Source organism: Calypte anna, chromosome 1 (genome assembly GCF_003957555.1).
Source record: "Calypte anna isolate BGI_N300 chromosome 1, bCalAnn1_v1.p, whole genome shotgun sequence".
In the NCBI taxonomy this organism is placed as follows: domain Eukaryota; kingdom Metazoa; phylum Chordata; class Aves; order Apodiformes; family Trochilidae; genus Calypte; species Calypte anna.
In genome coordinates, this window is record NC_044244.1 from 43,525,581 (window position 1) to 43,537,642 (window position 12,062).

General features: G+C 39.9%; 1 protein-coding gene across 17 annotated transcripts in view; it reads right to left on the bottom strand.

Moving 5' to 3' along the window:
- The window catches only part of C2CD5 (C2 calcium dependent domain containing 5), a 65,205-nt gene extending 60,844 nt beyond the window's left edge, over positions 1 to 4,361 (bottom strand). For 14 of the 17 annotated variants that reach the window (XM_030456973.1, XM_030456958.1, XM_030456948.1 and 11 more), the window contains exon 1: positions 3,830 to 4,148. In XM_030456973.1, coding sequence (XP_030312833.1) covers positions 3,830 to 4,090 — 261 coding nt within the window. In that variant the 5' untranslated portion in view covers positions 4,091 to 4,148. Of the gene's footprint in view, positions 1 to 3,829; positions 4,149 to 4,187 lie in introns of those variants that run through there. The other 3 variants (XM_030456991.1, XM_030456982.1, XM_030456931.1) reach the window with 2 other exon arrangements.
- Between the last annotated feature and the right edge of the window lie 7,701 nt (positions 4,362 to 12,062).

The following is a 12,062-nucleotide window of genomic DNA, read 5'->3' on the forward strand; positions in this document are numbered from 1 at the left end:
ATATCCACAGTTTATGTCCTATTACTGTTCTTCCTAGGGTTTCTAAACCCACTTTACTGACAATGTATAAAAGAAATATAGAAATAAACTGTAGCATTGGTGAATTGATTTCTTAAATTTAAGAAATCTCCCCAGATGCACAACAGGAAATAACTGAAACCACCTCCATTACCTACAATCTTGATATATGGGACACTTATCAGTAAATTCAGCGCAGTAAGGGGGAAGTATCTAACCAGTTTCTATTTCTTCCCTAAAACACAGAAAATTCCAGAAAGCATACAGGCAAAGAGGTTATAGGGTTGACATATCTTTATACATACCTCTATATATATCACTGCAATCCCCAGTTACTGAAGAATGATTATTCTTTATACTTATAATAATTAATGTAGTTTAAGCACGGGATTTTCTGTTGGTTTTGTTTGTAATTTTTTTGTTTGCTTGTTTTTTGTTTTTGGGAAAAAAAAAAATGAAACTCCATTTCTGTCATGCTTCCTATATCCAGAAACCAAGCTGCACAATGTAATAAGTTATTTTACTGCAGACTTCAGTCCAACACATTTACAAACATTATTCTCTGAATGTTGCCTGTAAAAATAATTAGTATTTCAACCCATATCAAGTATCTTATGGTATTTACAAATACCCAAAGCTATGGTTTTTAGTTTGTGCAAGTTTTCTAAGGAAAAAATGAGTTCAGTAATATAAAAGAAACGCTGCAGTCAAAGAGAGTTCAGGATTTTGAATGCCATTTTCTTTTTAAAAGTCTGAAGGATTTTGGAGACTAAACTTAGGCTTTGCTTTGAGAAATGCCTAGCAACTTTTAAAATACTTTTGCTCAATAAAGTACTAAATAAACACTTTAGATGCATTAACCATATGGTCATTATTTTGCATAGGTGCATGCCCTAGCTCTGAAGAAATGTTGCACTTAAGAACACCCAATTAACTTTACTGCAGAACTGGAGTATGAGTTCACGTGGGCCTCTGCATACATAACCCTAAGTACCTCAGTCATAAGAGCTCTGTACAGCATTTGTGACCGAAAAACCAAAATTTTGAAATGGTGCCCCCTATGTAGTTCAGTAAATAGTAATAGTAATGCTTTTTTTTAAAAAAATTGCTTCAAAGTACACTTTAAAGTTAAAGACAGGGAGGTATGAAAACACAGTATTAGGCAACCTCACTGTTAAAAATCATCTTGCTAACAAAAGGTGGATCTAGCCTATGTGCATACAAAAACCTAACAGCACTGCCACTCAGAATGTGTATTCATCACACCACGTTTTTACTGAACTACCTCACTATACCAGAGGGTGCCAAGAGGCACCAGGCCGGAGCTCCACCCAGCCTATTTCTTCTTGTTATCTAGGGAGTAAATTAGTTCCCTTGGAGCCCCAGGCATCTATAACTGAACTTCTCCAGCAGTCAAGCTAATTCAAAGCTAGTAGAGGTAATCAAGCCCTACACTGCTGTCCTCTCTACAAATTTAGAAGTATAATCAGAGAAGAAATTGTGCTGATTTCCTCTAGATCATACATGCTGGCAAAGGCCAACAAAGTTACGCATAACTCAAGCCAAATCAGAGCACTAAACTCTTGACTCATTTTCTTTCCCAATTCTAGATTTGTAATAGAAAATTTTAAAAGGGAACTAAAGGTTTACTATCAACTGGTACCCTACCATTACTTCAGCTTCCGTTGTTAAGGTGAAAATGTTTTGTAACGGTTTTCAGAAGCCTTACACAGAAAAATAAAACAATTGCTTCAAGCTCTGTAGTGAAATGAGGCAATCAGGTGTTGCTAATTACGAGGTGGGAGGTGTGAGCTTGTGTTAAGCCCACCTGTGCCCCATTAGGGTTTACCCCAGCTGCGCATGAGCAGGACTGGGGGGGCGGGGGCCTCCAGTGGCACAATCAGGTTAGCGTGGTGCTTATCCAGCAGTACAAAGCCGAGCAACGCCGAGGTTGTGAGTTGGAAGCCTCACCTTTTATTGGTCGCCCAATCCTGCTCATGCGCAGCTGGGGTAAACCCTAATTGGGCACAGGTGGGCTTAACACAAGCTCACGCCTCCCACCTTGTAATTAGCAACACCTGATTGCCTCATTTCACTACAGAGCTCAATCTATTTTGAGAAAAATCTCACTTGCTGGCATGGCCACTCGTAGGGAAAGGGTAGTTGCAACAGTTTTTCTAAGAATCAGCCCTAAAAGTAAAGCCAGTCTGTGTATTTCTGTAGCCTCATTTGTGCCAAGACATTCATGAAACTGCACATTAACCCAGGGGCAACCAAACTGATCTCTCTGAAAATTTTTTTCCTTTTTTGCTAAGCTAGACTTTAACCAGATGAATTTTCAAAACCATTTTGCTACACAGCTTCTCAGTGGGGTAGACATATCTGAAGCAGGGTTGGGAACAAGTGACCAACAAGTGAAGAAAGCTGTTTCTTGCTAACGCAGCATAAAAACAGGCCAAACGAAACTCATCAGAGCTTTCTTTCCTATTCCTGTTTTCCCTGTCTCATAGTGCCAGTCATCAGAGTTGCTGTAGGCAGCCTATTAATCAAATTTAAATTACATAAGAAGTGATAATGAATTAAAAACTGATGAAACATCTGAAACCAAAACCTGGAAGATTAAGTTGAATGGCTGTTATTCAGTAAAATAAAACTATATACTATATCAGCTCCATTGTAAAGCAATATTCCTTAGTACCAGATTACTGACCCACTAAGCAACAGGCTTGGTGTTTAATGCAAATCAGATTTTCAATCACCCCACTGAATCAGGACTTACACAACCAAAATCTATTCTTCTATCAATATTATCACTTCTCACTTTACAAAATTCTAGAAAGACATTCTGTCTTCCTGCCTTAATTCTGTTCTTCTATTGTACTAACCCCAACTACTGCATTTACATATTTCATTTTAAATGCCTCTTTGCTTTTTCTGGGAGCACTATTTCCAAATCTGTGGAATGTTACTGAGATATTCTAGAGTTATTCATCTAGGAAATAATGAATCATTAAAAGGAAGAATCACATCAACCTATTTTAAAATCTCTTCCTGAGAAACATCGCGATATCTTGTCTGTTAGCTACATGGTAACAGAGAAGATTTAAATTGGATACTTTTGCTGTCATAGGGTGATCTGAGCAGCCCACAGTATTAAATATTAAATAAAAACACATACTTTTCGAATCCATTTTTGCAGCTTAAATATATTAAGTAGATATAGTAACACTGTTCTTAAAAGTGCCATATAAGCTTGTGCAACCCCTCGGCACTTCATATACTCAAGAGATACATTTAAACACGCTTTTCACTACTTCTCCATCCTGCTTATCCTGAAATGGATTCCGTTTGACTGCCGTATCAACAAGAAGCCATTCATTAACAACCTCCAGCCAACCTCTGGGAAGGAGCGGAACATTTCTCACATGCCATTCCCGATCCTACCCGGCTGTCAGCTTAAAAAAATAAATAAATGAGAAAAAAAATAAATCCACCGCCCAAGGTTAATAAATAAATTTTAAAAACGATAAAACGACTTAAAAAAAAAAACAACCCCACGCACACAGCCACATATCCTCGGGCATTCTCGCCACTACAACACCTCCCAGGGTGGGACCGTGTCTGAGGCGAGCTGCGCTACGTGACCGCGGTGCCACCTGTCACCGGGGGTGTCGCGGAGGGGGCCCGGCAGGTGCCTCAGACGCGCGGGCCCGCGCGTCTGAGGCACCTGCCGGGCCCCCTCCGCGACATCCCCGGAGTTGCCCACCCCCCTTTTCCCTTTCCTCCCCTCCCCGCCTATCCTCCCGCAAACCTCCACAAAGGCGTCTGTCAGGTCACTCGCGCGGTCCATCACCGGCAAATGGCGCCCTGCCACGATTTTGACCTTCAGCTTCCCCGGCATCTTCTTCCTCCTCCTCCTCCTCCCCTCGCCTGTAAGGGAGAAAACAACAACGCGTGTCCCATGGAATGCCACAGGGAAGAGGAGAGAGAGAGGCGGGAGCTGAAGGGGGGGTGTGGAGGAATTGTGAGGCGGGGGGGGGGTGATCTGTTGGCTGGGGGAGCGGAGGCGCATGCGCCACACCGAGCAACGGTTTGCCGCTGCCCGCAGCCGGCGCCATGACGCAACCGGGCGGGGAGGGAACGGCACATAGGGCGCATGCGCTACTTACCGGTTTACCGCGGAAAGCGGCGGACAATAACGGGCGAAGGGAAAAGAGCCGGGAGTTCTATGCATACTCTCTTTCTGCTGGGGGTCAAGTTCACCTCCTTCCCCCCTACTTCCCCCCCGCCGCCACGCAGCTCGCCACTGCCGGTATCGCCCCGCCCCTTAGCCAAGATGGCGCCGCGGGCACGGAGACCCTGCTGGAAGTCGAACGCCGACTCCTCGATGGGTTCCGCGCTAGCGCTGCTCTAGCGCTTTCCCAGGGAAGTCGGGATGCTTGAGCGCCGAGTCATCGATTCTGGGTCTGCCGTGCCGCCCGCTTTGGGATGGACCGGACCGGGCCGGGCTGCGGCCGCCCCCAGCCTCCTGACCGCACCGCATCTCTCTTGCCATATGCAGCCTTGTGCCTGCGGCTCTGCGGGGTTCGGGGCAGGATGTCGGGCTGGGCCGCTCTGTGTCCGTATCGCTGCGGGGGCTGCCGGCGCGGCCCGCTGGGCTGGCAGCGGTACCGGAGGCTGAGATGGGTCGGGCCCCTCGGCGAGGAAGGGGTCGTCCAGCCCCGGGCTTAAGGGTCCGATAAAGGGGAGGTGTGGAACCCCGGTGCATCCCTGGGCGTTCGGAGGGAGAGTCCTTTAAAGGATTTAAACCAAAGCCCGTGGTTTGGGGGTTGCTTTTTTTTTTTTTTTTTTTTTTTTTTCCTTTTAATCAAAGACAAATATTTACAGTATTTGGGGTTTGCTTTTTTTATTTATTTATTTTCCTTAATCAAAGACAAATATTTACAGTATTTGAGGGATTATGAATAGATTAAATGGAATTTAGTTATGAGAAATAGGATTTGATATGGTTCGTGGAGCCAGGTTTTGACTTTTTTATGCCTGAAAAAGCTCTTTGTTTTTCGGAAATAGCGAAAAGTGGAGGTGGGCAGGGGTTACATCGGGTGTGTGCCTAATGGGGGGGAGTCCGGGAGTACGAAACCAGGTTGTGGGGTAATTTGGGTCATGGGTTGTATCGCTGGCATGGTCGTAAGCAGGAAGAAAAAAAGAACCCTTGTGTTTTAATTAATCGGTCGCCAAATAGTAGATCTGGTTGGATTATTTCCCCTTCTTTCTAATCTTACAAAAAGACTAAATAATGTTTCGGGCTGGAATGTGATACTGCAAACACAAACCATGTGAATGGAAATACAGTCGTGTGTGACACAGCAAATTAGTGAATAGGAGATCTTTGGCTGGCTGGCCTCCAGATAGCTGCACTTCCTCTCTTTAGCTTGTTTTCAAGTTATCTTTGGAACAACTCATACTGTTGCTAGTATTCATCATATCCAAGTAAATTATTAACATGCTAGATACATGTTTCTTCCTCATCCAGCCCTGTCTGAATATTGGAATGAAACTGCTCCCCAGGCAGGATACCAATAAAGAGCAAAGACCTGGGCAAGGAATCAAAACCAGAAAAATACTGCTAATGTTAGGATTTTAATTTAGACCAGAAACTGCCTTGTACATTATAAGCAAAGGACACAAATGTAGGTTAGTTTTGTCTCTTCAAAGATGGGAAGTGGCTCTAACAAACACCTATGTGATGCCAGGGCCTTCTTAAAGCCCTTTTTATTCACTGAATGCACCCAACAAAACTCTTGAGGTTTTTTTATTGTTCACCGAAGACTGAACAGTTTGCCTGACTAATGCTAGTTAATACAGTGAATACCTGGCTCTATGTACTGCCTTGTTACATTCAATAGCTACACTTAGGGGCAAGCCTTCAACTATTCAGGCGTAAGACCTTGCTGAAAGGGAAGCATTTAATGGAACATCTAACACAGTGAACTCTTCCAGGCAGGTTCTTGTAAACCTGCAGCCTCCTGACTCTCTAAAGACCCCTTCTATCTTCCCAGGCAATCTACCTCAAACTTTTTTTACAAGATTTTTCTGAAGTTAAAACTTAGCACGGGGGTGGGGGTGTGTTTGTGATGAAATACAAATCTTTTTTTGTCTTAACCACTTAACCTAGAGAACAGATTATCCCTTTTTAGAAATATTTAGAAGGCTTCCTGGATTAGGATTATAATAATGTGTACGTGTTCTTGTAGGTAATTTCATTTGTTGTTTAATGTATAGCATCTGGGCCAACGGGATCCACAGGTTAACTTCCTGTTATGGGAAAAATTTTCCTTGTATTTCTGTGGAGAAAATTGCCACCTTTTTATTTTGAATTTACAAACTGATTTAACTTGTGGACTCCTATATTGTTGTGAGAATGGTTCCCATTCCATTTTTTTAAATGGATTTACCTTAAAGTTGTTTTTTTTTTTTTTAAGTTGACTTGTTTTGAACAAGTAACTTAAATTTTTCCTTTGCTTTTTCATAGGTCTTTGTCATGTTCTGAACATTATTTTAATTTCCCTTGAAGACCCTCTGAACAGACTGTGTGGGGTTTTTTTTAAAGTGTAGTATCTTGACAGGAAATAAGGTTCCAGGGAAGCTTTATGAGTGTTGCTTAGTGAACGTTTCTATCTCTGGGATTATGAAGTACAGGGATTAATGTAATGATTATTTCTTTCTCAAAAAAATTCTGTCTAAGGATCCAGGTTTTCAGTGGAAGATTTTAGTAGTCTAAAGAAATGAGAAAAACACCTGTTTTAGAAAACCAGTTCAAATCTGTTTATTAGCTACTTGGAAGGATCAATTAGATACACATTAAGAAGTTTTCTTGGGTATTATATTTATCTTAGGGTGGAAGACTTTCTAAACTGGCAGAATGTCCATAAATTAGTGTTTTATTTAACACATTCCATGCTGATAATAGTCCAGCTCTCTAGAGCCAACAGAGACTTAAGGAAAATGAAACACAGTAGGGACTCAGATGAAGGTTCAGTCAGAGCCCTTCAGTATGCTAGCTATTTGATGCATCTAAAATGGCATTAGATTTCCCTCTGTTTCAGGCAAACTATGTTCAATATAGTAGATATACTTGAAACTAAACCTCTATGTATGTTCTCAGCAATATGCATGCGTGAATATCACGGAAAATACTTATGGGTGTATTTTCATCATAAGGAAGAAAAAAGATGTGACACCTGACATTGCATTTTAGTATCCACTTTGTTTCTTGCTGAATTTTTTTTCCTTCTTCTTAAAAGTAATGTTTTAGCAGGTTGTAATAGCAGAAGTGTGTTTGAGCAAGACAAGTGTTACATGCATAAAGAACAGTGTTACTTTATTTGAGCAGGTATTGTCATACATTAAATGGCTTTGTAACCCAACAATACAAACAAGAACATTGCTAATTACAGTAATAAAGACATCTTGTGTGGAACAGTGAGTGTCATATAGATAAGAAAGTTTTGTGTGGGGACTCTGGGAGATTTTACCATATGAACGTAAAGATCCATGTATCCCTTTTTCTCCAGTTGTTTTAAGTGTAGTATGATTTTGGTTTGTGTGTTTTCTGCTTAACTGCTGAGTGTATGCTTGGATTTCAGATGAACAGAGATTTCCTTCGTGATAGACATGTGTTGAACTCTTTGTTTAGAAATTGATATCCCAAAGAAAAGGCTTTCCCCATAACTTCAATCTGAGGTCCCATCACTTTTGGGTAGGTTTCAGTTTTATTAACTTACCAGCAGCTTTTGAGATACAGATTAGAACATGGTGGTCTGGGCTTTCTCCAGGTTACAGCATGACCTGAGATGTGGTGGCCTGTGTCTTAATCATGGGGAAGTGGGGTTTGGGTTTGGTTTTTTTGGGTTTTGGTGTTTTGTTTGTTTGTTTTATTATTATATTGCATTGAGCTGATTTGAGAAAAAAATAATGAAAAAGGTCTTGTGTATTTTTGGGGTTTTTTTGTTTGTTTGTTGAAACACACCAAAGAGACTTTATACCTGCTTTTGCTTATTAGCATTCACAGAAGATGCTGGCTCCATTTTTACTGCAGTTACTGTGATTAGTAGCCTTTGAAACAGGAGTCCTCGTCAACTGTTCTTAAAAAAGAAAACTGCAGTGCCAATTTCTGGTGTCTGGAAAACCCCCAATATTCCTATTTAAAACCCACACATTTCAAAGCAATCTGGCAGAAATCTACAGGACACCAATCCAAAAATATTTTTATTAATGCTCAAACTGGTCCTTTATTGAGTTACATATATATATATATATAAAACATATCTCATCTCCTTAGTGAAGGACTCCTATATCCCAGGAAAAAAAAAACCAAAAACCAAAACGAACAAAACCAAAACAACACCCAAACTTATTCTGCTCTCTATGTGCTACACTGTCTAATCCTAATACAAGGATCTAGACAGGGGCAAAATCCTGATCACTATTGTTTATCATTACCTGCATGTATTTGATGTGGCATTGCAAGCCCTAATCCTGCTCATTAGACTGAAAGATACTGAGTGAAATCCTGTCTCAATGAAATTCAGGAAGGTGAGACTGTCACTGAAATGGAGATGGGTTTTATTGTGAACTCCTGGGAGGAACATGGCTTTGCTGCTGAGGTTTGTGATTTACCGTGTAGTTAACCTGTATAAATAGAATATTAGGAGCAATATTAATGTCAATTTCTAGTCACAGGAACAAAGTGCTACCATAAGAGGTCTCTAATATTGCAGACATGATAAGGAAAGAATGGAAGTCTGAGAAGGACAAATTGAAACTGGAAATACGTAGACATGACTAATGAAAATATGAGTTATCACTGAGCAAGTTATCAAAGGTAGGCATTTTAAATTGCCTTTATTCATGAGTCATTGGAAGCACTTTGAGTCTGTAGTTCTGTCCCTTTGTAACCAGAGCAGCTCCCTCCCTCCTTGGTCACACACACAGCACAGGTGGAAAGAGAGCCTGGAGACAGCTGCTGGAAGATGCTGTGAGGTAAACAGTGGCTACCTGGTACTGTTTATTTGAGCTCAGTTTTGCTGACTTCCTACTACTACAAAGCTGGAGCTCTCAATAATGCTTTTTAATCTCGATGTTGTAACTATAAGGTAAAAATCAGATTATTATGCCAAGTTATTTCCTTGATGGTATTAAAGTATGTGACATGAGTAATGTATACACAGCTGGTTTACTTTTGTCCTAAATCTATTTGTTCCCAGGCTAACAGAACTAGGTTGAGCTGACATTGATGAGAGATGATAATACAGTCATTTATACAGGAACTGAATACAGAACTTATTTGCAGACAGTATCTTGGAATTAATTTGAGAAGTTAAACATTGTTGGGATATTCATATACTGAATTGGTGATAAAACAGATCGTCAGACCCAGATAAATGGGCTAAAGTCCTATAATACAGATGAAAAAAAAGCTTATTGAATTAAACCTCTTTAATTTTAACAATATTCTAAAATATTACTTCCATACAGATCTACTGAATTGAATAAAACCTGCTTGTCCTTTCAGGGAAAAAAAAGCTAAGAGTACTCTCAAGGCTTATACTAAGGGCATAAAAATAAGACCCAATATGTCTTAGTCTTAATATTATGTTTCTGAATTATTTATGTACACTTGTTTCCTGGATATCAAATGGAAGTATTTCCTTTGGGAACGAGATGGCAACACATCATATGTTTTTGAACATGACATCTTTCCAACAGTATACTCAAGTCAATCTTCTTATTAATTTCAGCAGGTTGGGATTTGGTCCACATCAAACAGTTCACAAGAGCAGAGAGCCTTCAGAATATTCCATTTCATGCCATTATTGCTGCATGAAGTCTGAATTTCCATACGGACTTAAAAAAATTGAATAAAATAAATATTCACTAACACAGCAATGTATGCAATTGCCTACTGGGGGAATCCAAAAACTGGATCTGATGTCATGTTCTCAGCTAGTAATTGGCTATCATTTATCTTTCTTACAGTTCTGTGAGGGAAACAACATTGCATATGACTTTGTGTGCTTTATGAGCAGCAATGGCATAATTGGGGTATCAGTTCAGAGATTGTAGCAGAATCCTGTGTACATGTTCTCCAGCAAAGATATTTAGTTAGAAGCAGCACAATAATAATAGCTCTTCACAGTGCTTCACTCTTAGAAAGCCCTTGTTAATCAGTCAACACCTAGTTAATAATTTAATTAAATGCAATTGTCAGCAGCAGTATTTATATCATTAGAAGATAATTAGTCCTTCAGTGACACTTTCTGCCCTTCCCCATTTTATGGGTTGAGACAAATATTTAACTGTGATTGTAATTATGTATTAGACTTACACGGTTATTAAAGTGGTTATATTTGCTTTGTTTTTTTTAAATTCCACTTAACATTGTTGGTATTTTCTTTCTTTTTCCTAATGTAACATATAATTTATTCAAGTCCCATCCTTAAACATTGACATACTAATGAATGTGTATATCTGTGTATTGCAATTGCTGTCAGGATCAAAGATGATGATCCTGAAATTCTGAAGTAGGTTAGTGCTCATTAAAGCTGTGGTACTTGTAGTTTGTCTTGCTGACAGCTATGGCACAGGCAATAAGAGTACATACCTACTACTCAGCAAGTCATTGTGTCTCAGAGGAGACTAAAGTATAGTAACTCTGCATAATCTATCTAAAGAGTAGTCTTCAAGATCCTTCACAAGATATGCAGGTTATTTCGTGGTGCATTAAAGAGATTAAATTGGATTACAATCAAAACAATAAATCTTTGTATTCTAAAACAGGGAGTGAATGCAGTTCTTAATAACCACGTGATTCTTTTGCTTCTTGTGCTCCACTTGGAAGAGAAATGATGTTATTAAACATTAATTTTTTTTTCATGTATAAACAGTAAAACCATATTAAACTCACTGTTTCATTTTCAGCAGCCTGTAGAACCATATGTTGAGCTTCTTACACAAGGATGTACACTGTAATACTCATTGCTGTTGGAACATCTGACACAGAGGGGTTGACATTTATTTTAAGACTTTAATGCTCGTGCCAAGCCAGAGGAAACAGAAGGGACTCCTGATATGAATTCTGTCTCTTCCCTTTATATATGTAAAACAGAAAAACTAGGCTCCTGACTCACCCTGTTTAGAACCTTAAACTATAAGCCATACATAATATCACCATAATTCACTTTCCACTGCTACTCAGTTCATTGTGAAAATAGTGTTCTGCTGCTGCAGAAAATGTCAGTCAAGCTCAGCTTAGCAAAGTGGTCATGACACACCATGAGACTACAGGAGGGGGAACTATGATTGCTACGAGATGAAGCACTTAACAAGCTAAATAGAAAAATTCCTTCCAGGTGCACAGTGATGGCTAAAAAGATGAACAAATAGACGAAACTCTTCTCATCCGGAGTTCTCAGGGAAGGAGGGTGGGCAGGAAGCCCCAAGTTCATTTTATGTTTTCTCCTGACAATGTGTGCATTGTGTCGCCTGTGTGGCAAGAGAATGTTGCAGCTGCTGCTACAGGATTTGAGGCTCTGTGCTAGGAATTGTCTCTAGGTGATCTTACAGATAAAATCTTAACCCTGTATATGAAGGCACCATCAAAGTAGAAAAGAGTCATCTCCAGAGCAGATGGGTTATTGGAGCAGTAAAGATGGCTGCTTATAACCAAGGAGGTTTTCTTTTCTAAGTCATGACACAGTTCCTGTACACATCCCTATATTGCCAAAGGGTCAGGGGGAAATGTGTATTCACAGAGCAAGCATAAAGGGTCAAGACCTGTAGGATAAATGAAGCCCCACAAAACTTTTTTAAAAAAATTCCTCATTTATACATAGGCCTGGATATATAACTTTTCTGTAGCGTGGAAAAGAGAGAAAATGAATGGTCTCAATACTGACTTCATTATTGTGAATTAATCCAATTCCCACTTGATTACTAGTTATTGAGCAAACATTTTACCACCTTACTTCTTAAATAAAAGCTCT